At 35.6% G+C, this 11,963-nt stretch overlaps 1 protein-coding gene across 3 annotated transcripts in view; it reads left to right on the top strand.

The window, feature by feature from the left end:
* Positions 1 to 773: 773 nt before the first annotated feature.
* The window catches only part of LOC138711954 (SLIT and NTRK-like protein 6), a 33,530-nt gene continuing 22,340 nt past the window's right edge, over positions 774 to 11,963 (top strand). For 2 of the 3 annotated variants that reach the window (XM_069843264.1, XM_069843262.1), the window contains exon 1: positions 774 to 875. In XM_069843264.1, the coding sequence (XP_069699365.1) occupies positions 853 to 875 (23 nt within the window). In that variant the 5' untranslated portion in view covers positions 774 to 852. The remainder of the gene's footprint in view (positions 876 to 11,963) is intronic. The other variant, XM_069843263.1, reaches the window with a different exon arrangement.

Genomic DNA, 11,963 nt, shown 5'->3' with positions numbered 1-11,963 from the left:
GATGGTGCAATTCTAGAAGAAAGCTTTAAGTCTTCAAAACCCCTTTCTAATAAAAGAAATGCATGTTTAGGTATAATTAATATTAGCACTAGCCACAAAACGCAGAGCTGAACGAAAACAATAGGTTTAAGATTGTCTACAAAAGCGAAAGATGCATTCTCACATTAATCTGTTGCAGGAAATATAGCTTATTGATGCAGGAGATTACAAAAAGTATTTCCGAATGAGTGACCGGCTACCTTAGGCAAATTACTTCGAATGGCACATCCTCTTTCAGTCAGGTAGAATACGAACATGAGGACCTGTTTATCAGTCGAAGTGAGACTGGTTGTAACATTCCGATATCTTGCAAATGGATCCATTGTACTTGTGCATCTGTACTGAACAAGAAGGATATTAATACTGATCAGAATTAATATTGGCAGTAATACTGATCATGTAGGTTCGCTGAAATATTGATGAGTATTGTCAGTATTATTAACTCATTATTACTGAGAGTGTAAGGGTTGTATAAATGCGCTTATCATCTGAGCTATCAACTACGCTTGTGGTTCTTCAATCTTAAGGCCTACTTCGGGTATGTTGTATTGATTATATTGTGTTGAGGAAGAAAGTCTTGGGGCGTTATTTTGTCGAAATTTATGGTATAAATGATTGCAGGATCTTGAATGCGAAGTTTAAGTACTTAAAATATCGCTTGTGGCGTAGTAGTTCAGTCATTTAAAGATAAGGAATGTTGTTTGTCTTATCTTTGAGTGAATGTTTAGCAAAAGAAAAATACTGTAATTATCGACAGACATTAGAGACGTAGAACAGTTTAGTATTGCGAAGGGATTAAAACTGACAAGACGGATGATGTTCCTGGTGAGCAGTGTGTATGTATTAATTGATTTACATTTAAAACTAAATTAAAATTAATCAGCGGTAAGAAGTAAGTTAACTTCTGTCGAAAATAGCTCGCAGGGAAAATGAATCATTGACAAAGGCGAAGAAGATGGTGGTTGGATTAAGGTCATGAGTTTGGTGTTTCTTTCACTCGTCAGTTAGATGAAAAAAACTGAATGAACGTAAAATAATAATAAAAGTAATTCACAATGAATGAAGTGATTAAAATTACAAAGATATATTTTCTTTTATGTTAGTTTCTGTATACTGTTCCCCAAAGAAAGGATGGTCTGACTGTTGATGGTGGAAAGTGTATGGTCTATGGAGCGAGTCACACGATAACATTCTTTATCATATTTTGGCACCAAAAGGCTGAACAAATGCTTGTCTGTCCATCTCATCTCGGCGGCTTATACGATTAATATTTAAATGTAGTTATTTTTGTTGTTTAAAAATCAATGCTCATATGTTAGTTTTTAAATTTATTTATTTATTCTGTTAGTGTTAAGGTCATCAGACCTTCTCTTCCACACCACCAGAAATGCAATACAAAAATTATACATTATGATACAATTAATCTAATGTAATAATGTGTGACAGAATGAATATGACATAAAAGAAACAACTGAACATACAAGTAGAAATTAAATATAATAATATTTAGTCTAACATATTAAGCAATGATGCAAAAAAAAATAAAAGTAAAAACATATACAACAAATACAGACACAAAATAACAGTGACACTCAGCGTCGTTATTATTAACCAAGGGACAATAAGCTGTTGTAGTACCCTGACACAAAGGCAAGAGAAAGGTTCAATCTAAGAAAAGGAAATTATTGACGAAATACTAAAGATAAAAACTTCGGCATAAATCTAGAAACTTCTCAGAAACGGATTTCGTGAGATAGAACATAATTTTCTAGTTTACTTTTAAACTGTGACAGTGTCCGGCAATCCCTGACGTCACTAGGTAACGAATTCCAAAGGCAAGGTAATTATACAGTATAGGAGGATGAGTATAGGGAAGCTCTGTACGAAGAATAGAAAGGAGAGATTGATGTTGATTTTGTGAAGTAATGAGGAACTGAAAGCGCGAAGACAAGTAATTTGGAGAAGAGTTACATGGAATTTTGTATAGAAGTGAAAGAATATCATGATTCTTCGTTCCTTTAGACGACCCCACGAGAGGAGCTCAAGTGTCGGTGTTACATGGTCAAATTTTCGAATATTACAGACGAATCATATACATTACTAGCCGTACCCGTGCGCTCCGCTGCACTTGTTAGAAATAAATATAAAGTAATTACATAATTAAAATAGGACATTTGATCCAGGGAACAATCGTGTTTGATAGAAGGCCAAATCGTTTATTGTGTTACTTAATTTAAATTGTATTAAAAAAAATTAAAATGCGATCATTTTGTTCCAGAGACCATTCATTTGGTCATAAAAATTATTTTAGGAAATACAGGAAACGAATGTACAGAATAGCATATCAAGTTTTCTGTGCATAAGAAGCTATTTTAATCTTACCTGTCCTCGATTCACTCAGAAGTTACTGTAATAACATTATAGCATTATGTCCATCTAGAGAAACTGCACTTTCCAATGGTGAAATCATAATTAATTATACAAATCGGTTAATTTAGCTTCTGATATTACTTCATACAAACATAGAAACATTCTCTGTAGGCTATGTTTCATAGCTTTCGATTGTTGTTGTACAAAACCCCTTATAGACGAAGTCATTTGCTTTTTATTTCATTACACCGCCTTAGATGTCGTTATTGTAATTTTGAAACTCATTTATCTCATTAAATATCAGTCCTATCAAAATTTTGCATAGAATAAAACTTATCGAAAATTATTTTTAAAGAAACATTTGTTATGTAATATTTTTCATGAAAATTAATAATAAGGGAGATATTTCGATTTATTTAATTCAAGCCCCCTTATAACCCCCCTTTTAAAGAAAATATTTCGAATGCCATGTAGCCTAAAATCTAAGTTACAATGAACTTAATTTATATTCCAATTTTCATATAAATCGGTTCAGCCATTATCGCGTGAAAAGGTGACAGACAGACAGACAGACAGACAGACAGACAGACAGACAGACAGACAGACAGACAGACAGACAGACAGACAGACAGACAGACAGACAGACAAAAATGTCAAAAAAGCTATTTTTGGTTTCAGGGCGATTAATTATATATGTTAAGACCAATTATTTTTGGAAAATCGAAAATTACCAGAAAAATTTCGGCTACAGATTTATTATTAGTAATAGATGAATACGTTGCAGTCTCTCATTTAAGTTAGAACTTAAGTTTGTTGACAAAGAATCAAAGTAATCGAAATGGGGCCTAACAAGTGTCTGTATAATATTCTTTTTAATGTAAGCAGAGCGTTTAGAATAGAAAGTGTGGTAACTCGGCAAGGGTCTAATGGGACTTTTAAACCCCCTATTGTCGCCACGCAACTGAGCGAAACCTTGGCGTGGCGATCGTTCTAAGATTCCAGTTTTCCTCTTAATACTGTGGACAGGGCAGGTAAAACTCCTTCTGCTATGGAATTAAGAAGATATTTCTTGTGTTGTTCCGGTGATTTTTATTGTGCCGTTTATGTGAGCGAGTAGTAATAAGCCTAATTGTTTTGTTCTTGATGTAAATCCAATTATACTGTATAATCTGTAAGGAAGAGAAGTTTCTTTTATCCACCCAAAGACTAGACTATTTTTCAGAAGTGGTGTAGAGCAATTCCACGAACACAGAAAACCGTATGTTCATTCTTATATCTGTGATATCCATTTTTCTGCGGTTTTGATTGTGATTTTTTAAAATTATGATTTATTTAACGACGTTCGCAACTGCAGAGGTTATATCAGCTTCGCCGGTGTGTCGGAATTTTGTCCCACAAGAGTTTTTTTTACATGCCAGTAAATCAACTGACATGGGCCTGTCGCATTTAAACACACTTAAATGCCATCGATCTCGGGCGGGATCGAACCCGCAGCCTCGAGCATAGAAGGCCAACGAACGCTATACCAACTGCGCTACCGAGGGCGACTATTGATTGTAAGAGCCGATAAATTTATTATTGCCGATAAAGAGGTGGGACTTCCATGCAGTAACAGGCGACCAAAACCGTATGCCATAACACATATTTTCCCAAACTTGCCTCGATATCTTAAAAAAAGAAAAGAAGAGAAAATATCCAACGAAGAGGACATTAATACTTTCTCATAACAATGTACCCTTACCAAATACTATCTGGCTATGACCAATTCCATTGACGCTAAATAACCCAGTAGTTGATACAGCATCGTTAAATATCCGAGTAAAAAATAATTGGATGTGACACCCGAAAATCAGGAGAACACCGTAGCTAATCATGCGACTGTATGCATTTATGTGCCATTACTCTCCACCTGAATGCCCAAAATTATTATAGTTATATTGACCGTAATTCCTTCCATTGAATGAACTCCAAACCAGCATTTCAGCTGTTTAGTGTGAGTTTTTCAAAATCGATACATTTTTTAGAGTCATAAACTGTGATGGGTTCGAGAAAAGTGAAACTACAAAAGAATTCAAAGGTGAATGAACGACCTTGAACTCAAAGACTCCCTCGTCTGCCCTGTACAAATGATTCTAGCATTACACGATTTTAGAAAATATATTACACGTAATTGACAATACAAAGAACACGTTTGCTTAAGAAAGAACCCTTGAATTATTTAGAGTGACAATTCAGAGCAGTAGCGAAATATATTAATTCTTGTGGGATAGCAGATTTAAATATATTCTGACAAAAAATTTAACCAGGATCCTCTAGACTTTAGAGCGACATTTTGAAATTAGAAAATGATTATATTGTGTAATTAGGTACCATAGACTTTCTGCATCTGAACATTTTTCAATCTATGTGCCGGTTAAAAAATGTGCTGTATTCAAGTGCTAATTGTGAACTCCTAATTGAATCCAAGCACCTAGCTTCTACTTCATTAAATACACATGTTTAATTATTAATTATTTTATTTTTGATGATAACACTTTAGTCGTAATTAACGTAAAAGTTATTTCGGTAACAAAAGTACAGTATAATTCTACTTGCATCTAGGCTAGAACTTAATCTAGTTTACAAGTTTATTACATTTATTTATTACGTTTCCACATCATAAGAGATTTCTAATCGAGCATATGAGAAAGTAATAGATCTCACGGAAAAGTCGTTGATTTAATATTCTCCAATAAGTAGCATACAACTACTTAATACAGTGCTACCAAATTGTTTTAATTTTGCAAAACACAAAATAACTTAGGTATTTCAAAAGATCAGAACTTACATTAGCATAGATAGACTATAATATCGAAGCTTAATTTATGAGTCTTATTGCACGTAATATTTTTTGTACCTCTGAATTACGTATAATTCAGATACAACTGCAACTAATGACTAAATAGTAGATAAAAACTATTGGTGAAAATAAAGTGTCTCCTTTATTATATTACATTCTTTCTCGTGTATAAAAACTATAATTTCATGTCAATGCGTACTTTATCATGCCATAAAAATGTTCAGTTTTGCGATGCTGTACTTTTTTGCGTATTTCTGGCTGAAGCCGGCACAATGTTCCATTTTTAGGTTAATTATTATATTTACTATTCAGGGTTGTGTTATATAATTCACATAAAATCACGGAAGATCTGCGTGAGGTCCGGGACGAACGTAAATTAACGATAATGACTTTACTTGACTTCAGCAAAGCCTTCGATTCTGTAGAAATTGACTTGTTAATATGTAAACTCAGAAGACTACACCTAGAAGAGCACGTTGTCCTGTGATTTGCCTCTTACCTTAATGGCAGCCAACAAAGTGTGATAGCTGGAAATCGTTCTTCCTCTTGGCAGGCCGTGAGGTCAGGGATCCCACAGGGATCAGTTCTTGGCCCTTTACTATTTACAATTTATATCAACGACATATCAGAATCTCTAAAGTACTGCCGACACCATCTCTATGCAGACGACCTTCAAATATACATAAAATTCCACACTGGCGAAATAAATGATGCAATAACTAAAATTAATGACGATCTGGACTCAATCTGGACACGGACACGGAAATTCCGACTTAAACTAAATCCAGAAAAATCACAGTCAATCATTGTGGGCCATTCACGTTTGTTAAGCACTATTACCATACCAAATTTGTCTCCGATTAAAATATACGGCACCGAAATTCCGTTCAGAGAATCAGTAAAGAATCTAGGTATTTATATGGATAAAAGTTTAAATTAGAACATTCAAGTTGCAGAAACCTGCAAAAAAGTATTCTCATTAATCCACTCGTTTAGACGATTGAAGAATTTTCTACCCTTTTCCATGAAAAAAATGTTAGTGCAAACACTTGTGATGCCCCACTTCGATTACTGTGATATTCTGCTTACTGACCTAAGCGTTACTTCGGCGCAGAGACTTCAACGTGTTCATAATATGTGCGTCCGTTTCGTCTGCAATATTCGCGGGCTGATCACGTAACACCATCCCTCGAAATGTTGTCCTGGCTCCGTCTAGAAGATCGTAGGAAAATCCACTGTCTTTTCCTTTTCTTTCACATATTGCATTTCTCCACTCCTGTCTATCTCGCGTCTCGTTTTCAAAATTTATCTACCCATCATAACCTAGACACACGATCACAACACTCCTCAATATTATCCATTCCCTCCCACGGAACATCCTCATATTCTTCTTCTTTCACTGTGGCTGTTCCTCGGCTTTGGAATTCCCTACCTAGTAATGTCAGGGACTGTCAGACATCAAACCAATTTAAGAATAGACTAACGAAATATTTTTCTAACAATTCTCGTTAACAATAATAGCTGTTTCAGGTTTCTCACTGTTTAATGGTTTTATATATATCACAGATAAATATCTAAATTATCTCATTATTATTATTAATATTATTATTATTATTATTATTATTATAACTACTTACCAATATTTGTTATTGTCACACTAACATTACTTATCCAACTTTCATTATTTACTTTCATGTTGTTTTATGGTCTAGATATTAATGTAATAACTATGTAAGCAATTGTATTCAATTAGAATTAGAGTCTGGCTGGGCGGAAGAGAAGGCCTACTGGTCTTAGCTCTGCGAGATTAAATAAATAAATAAATAAATAAATAAATAATAATAAATAATTTGTTAATGTAGTAATATTACATTTTTAAAGAAGTAAAATATTGTAACTAAGTACTCTACAATACATTCTTATCTAATGGCTTATTTTTAAAAACCTCTTGCATTCACTTGGATAGCGATCCTGAAACTAGGCACGGAAAACAGGGCTAGCGCCACTCGGCGACGAACCACTGAACTAGAGGAAGTAACGTCACTTTCTCTTCTACCCGTTCTGATGTAAGTAGTAGAAAGTGTTTTACGTGTTTCAAAGGGTGGAGCAGCGACAATATTTCCTTGCATAAATGGGTGACTTGAGTGTTCCAGTTAAGATAAGATTCATAAAGATTCCAAGAGTTTTTACTGCTTAACTGTATTATATTATTTGTACATTTAAACACGATGCTAGGCAAATTCTTACAGTCTACAGTACAGTACTAAGAAGACGTTGATGACCCATCACTATTGCCTGAGATTTCTCTGGGTTCAGCCTCAATCCAAATTTATAAGTCCAAGTCTTCATTGTCTTTTTATTACGTCTATCATTTCGTCAGGATGAAAATCGTTGTATATTTGTAAATCGTCGGCGTACATATGATGTCTACAATGTTTTATCATTTTAGTCATGTCATTGACATATATAATAAACAAAAGAGGTCCAAGTACTGAGCCTTGTAGTACTCCGGACTTCACGACACGTCATTCCGAAGAGAAAATACCTGCTGTAACACTTCGTTGGCGGTCGCGAAGATAGGAGCCAAACCAAGTGACAACAGCGTCAGAAAGATTAAGTTGTCAAAGGTGTAATTCCTATGAAGCGGCTGACGCACGCGGCTGACGGATTGCGTGTGACACACTACACTGCTGCAATGGGATGTTAGGGAAGTGATTCCTATACTGCTTCAACCGTAGTGTAGGTTGAGCCGCGCGGCTGTATCCCTTTGAGAGCAGTACAGACGCAGCCGCAGCGCGTCTAGGAGAAAAGAGCCTCTACTTGACTTGCTGTATAATGTCTGAAGCAAAAGTTTCATTTACTGTTTTGGAAGATGAAAAACTGGTCGAAATGGTGTCGAAGTTTCCATGCATCTTTGATGTCGCGAGCAGTCTACAAAGACAAAATTGTTAAAAGAAATAGAAGAATTTGTCGAGAGATCAGGTAAGAAAAATATAATCTATCCTAAATTTATGTAGTTTATTAGCAGTATGTAACACATTTATATTGTTGTAAACATGTTGTATAATGTGTAAATAATTAGCTTACTGAGTTCTAGTAATAAGATTATTTTGCCAAGGTACTGTCCCTGCGTGACTATTGAAATATTTCGTAAATGAATCTCGCACATAAAACCCATAAATATTCGCAAAACCATCACCCCTAGCAAGTGGTATAAGATTTTTAGATGGGTGGTGGTTCATTAGGGTCTAGTTCATAATACAGTCTAAACCGCGATAAACTGTGAAGTGTAGTAATTTAATTAACAATTAAATTGTTATTTTTAATTCCACAGAAGCATATCCAATATTCAGTGTGACGATACAAGCACCCAAGAAGACGACATGCTAATGATGGAAGACACTGCAACGGAGGACGCTGGTGCACCATCAACTTCTCATATCACAAATCATACTTCAACACAGAATGTGGACAGAACGGTGAATTCTCTTCGACCACCGAGTAAACGCCAAAGACACCACGAAAAAAGTATAGGCTTGCTGGAGGATATGCGTATCGATAGAAAAAATAGACAGTTTGAATCAGAATCGCGATGATGACATTGACTAAAGTATTGCGATCTCCGTAAAAAAAAAAAAAAAAAAAAAAAACTTAGATCAAATGTGATTCATGAGGTGAAAATGAGATCACTGCAGATGGTTTTTGATTTGGAAAGCCGCTACACAAATCCTTTCATTTTGCCACCGGAACTTTCAGCATCAACAAGCACTAGTAGTGACTCGTATGACTATTCGGGATTTGAAACCCGGCAACTTTTGAACCACTGTGATTGTTTTTCAGTGTTGAAAAATAAAACATAAATTAAATCTCTACAGTTTATACCAATAAAGTATTTTTACTTTACACTTTTTGCATTCTTACATTTCAATGTTTGCAAGAAAAAATTGATTAAATAGTAGTAGTATTACTACAATACTACTATAAAGCATTTTTACTTTACATACCTCAGTGTTATGGCTAACTTTTCGTTCGTCAAGAGTTATAGGGTACAGATATCTACTTGAAGAATCTTTCTTGAGATCGTCTTTGTTCAGATCGAGAACATAGTTGAATTGGGCAATGTTTAGTCTGAAAAACTCTCGAAATATCTTGTCATCTTGTAACATGTGCCGATTGATTAGTGTTGTAAAAAACCTTCCTCACGCCTTGTTCTAAAATAAATATGGGATATACTTCGGCGTTTCCCTCATTTATTTGTTGGAGCAGAATTTCTTCCCCTTCATTTTTCTTGCAATAGCAAATGAGGACCTAACATTCTAAATGTGTTAAGTGCTAAAAAACAACTTTCTGAAATATTGATGAAAAACAAATTGCGAAATACATAGGCCTATTAAGATACCTACAACAACGTCTTTTGGCGCATGAATGAGTCACTTACAGTTGAGATACGACTAAGACAATTTAGTATCATATTCTCATATGGATGTTCCTTCCTTAGATTGAATAAAATGAAATTTGAAAAATTGGAAATTCGCATATTTAGAATTAGGTCTTCAAATATAACAATAAATCGCTTTCACTCACTGTGCAAGTGTCCTCTCACTACCAAAAGATCGCACACATCTGACGTTTCATAGAAATCGCCTAATAATGCGCCAGCCGTAAATGTCAGACGCTTCATAGGAATTACACCTTAAGTTTATGTGAGAGAAGTTCAACTGAGTGTAAAGTCCATATGGATGGCTAAGAAATTTTTGCTACGTCTGACTGTAGTTGAGTCTTGTCGATACCTTTTTAAGTCGCGGTATGTAATAAATTTTTATTTTGGTTTAGGACATTTCAAGGAATATACCAGATATATAATATCATGAGATGATATTTCCGGGGCTGCACATTGTCCATGCGTCAGTACTCTATCCGTATTATTGTTAATAATCAGGTCTAGTAGGGAATCAGAAAACTGGTGAGTGTGCTCGGCTAAATCAAGAGCCTGAAACATTGTAATTGTCTCGTGTGGATTGAAGATGGAACTAGTAAATTGTTATTGAATTCGTCCAATATTACATGTTCATAATCTGTAATAATATTCAATAGGGATCTTTCAATGTCTATAATATCGTTAACTTTAGGTGGTTGGTAGATAACACAAATAATACATTTTTGGAAATTAGCATTAATTCCTACGAATAAAATTTTCGGTTTTTAATAATCGCCCGTAGACGCATTTTTTTTTCTTGTTGGGAGGAAGGGAATTATCTCAAGCACTACGACCTGAGGTCTATTGTATAACTCCCTATATGGGATGAGATGCGTGCCCACCGATCCTCTACGCGCACCGACCTAACCACTCGACCCCCTTAACGACCGGTCCCTACAGCCAACAGAGTCCATGTACCACTCCTGCTTCGGCAACCCCCCCCCCAAGACTCCCTTAACGGTCCGAGGCGGAAGTCCCCCCTCCCCGAGAAGCTCTGACCCGGGTTCCGTTGCAGAAGCTATCCATCACCATATGAATACAATCCACGGAGGCCGGTCGAGAGAGCCAGCAGCTTCGGAGGGCTGCCTGTAGAGCGATTTGAAAACGAGAAGTAGTAACGGGATGATGAATGAAATGATGATAGGGGAGGAAAGAAAGTGGCGAAAATGATTGGGGTTCCAATCGCCTGATAAAGTTATTCATCTATAGGATGAAGGGGAAAAACCCCGAAGAAACCTCACCCAGGCAACTCGTCCCGACCGGGGATCGAAGTCGGACCCGCCGGATTCGGAGTTAGACTCGCTAATCCCTCAGCCACAACGGTGGACTTAGACGCATATACAGTATAATATATACAGGTTGAACCGTAAGTATAGTGAGGATCACGTAAGAACAGTTCCTAAACAGTAAATATTGCCGCCTTGTCAGTGTTGCCAATTGTTACCAGATATCACACGATTCTACGAACTGAATGGCGTATTTACTTTATCTTTATGTTGGAAGGTTATTATAAATAATTCAATAATTTGTAATATATTTTCGTAGGCAAACTGTACGACAAAGGGATCGACATGTTATGTGTTTTGTCTGGCAGTATGAAATTTATTGGTTTGACTAAACAATTGACTCACGAGACCTAACCTAAAAATGTATTTTGTTTGGCCACATGAAATTAGTACTAACTCCGAAGACTTCATTTGTTCGGATTAAATTTCTGCACATTTAAAGGACGAATCTAAAATTATTTCTGTCATGTATTATTTATTATACACTGCTCTCTTAAATTGACTGAGCATATTGGGAACTAAATCAATGGCTTCACAAAACACGTTATGAAATATTTCATATAAAACAATTTTTATTTCGAAAAGGAAGCAAAAACGAGCAAAACTATATTTAACTTTTTTTGTTTGAAATATTAGAAAGAATAACCCTCTGAAATTAAATGGCATTACTTACGGTTCACCTTGTATAGACAACGGGCAAAATGTTCGGGATAAATAGAAAATAAGTTCAATTTGGCATTTGCCTTTGCAAGTGGGGAAAAAACTCGAAAAAAACACTCAGATTGGTCGGCTTAGGGTTTTGAAACCGGATCTTCCGAATGCGAGTCCAGGACGATACCGCCTACACCACCGTTCTCGGTACTGTTAATTCTGACGTGAAAATATGGTTGTAACATAACTTTAATTTTATTCCAAGCTGATTCATTAAACTAAACTTGAATCTAAATCTTAA

This window comes from Periplaneta americana, chromosome 13 (assembly GCF_040183065.1).
Source record: "Periplaneta americana isolate PAMFEO1 chromosome 13, P.americana_PAMFEO1_priV1, whole genome shotgun sequence".
NCBI classification, from domain to species: Eukaryota; Metazoa; Arthropoda; class Insecta; order Blattodea; family Blattidae; genus Periplaneta; species Periplaneta americana.
The sequence above is the reverse complement of the archived record's forward strand: the minus strand, read 5'-3'. Positions and strand labels throughout refer to the sequence as shown.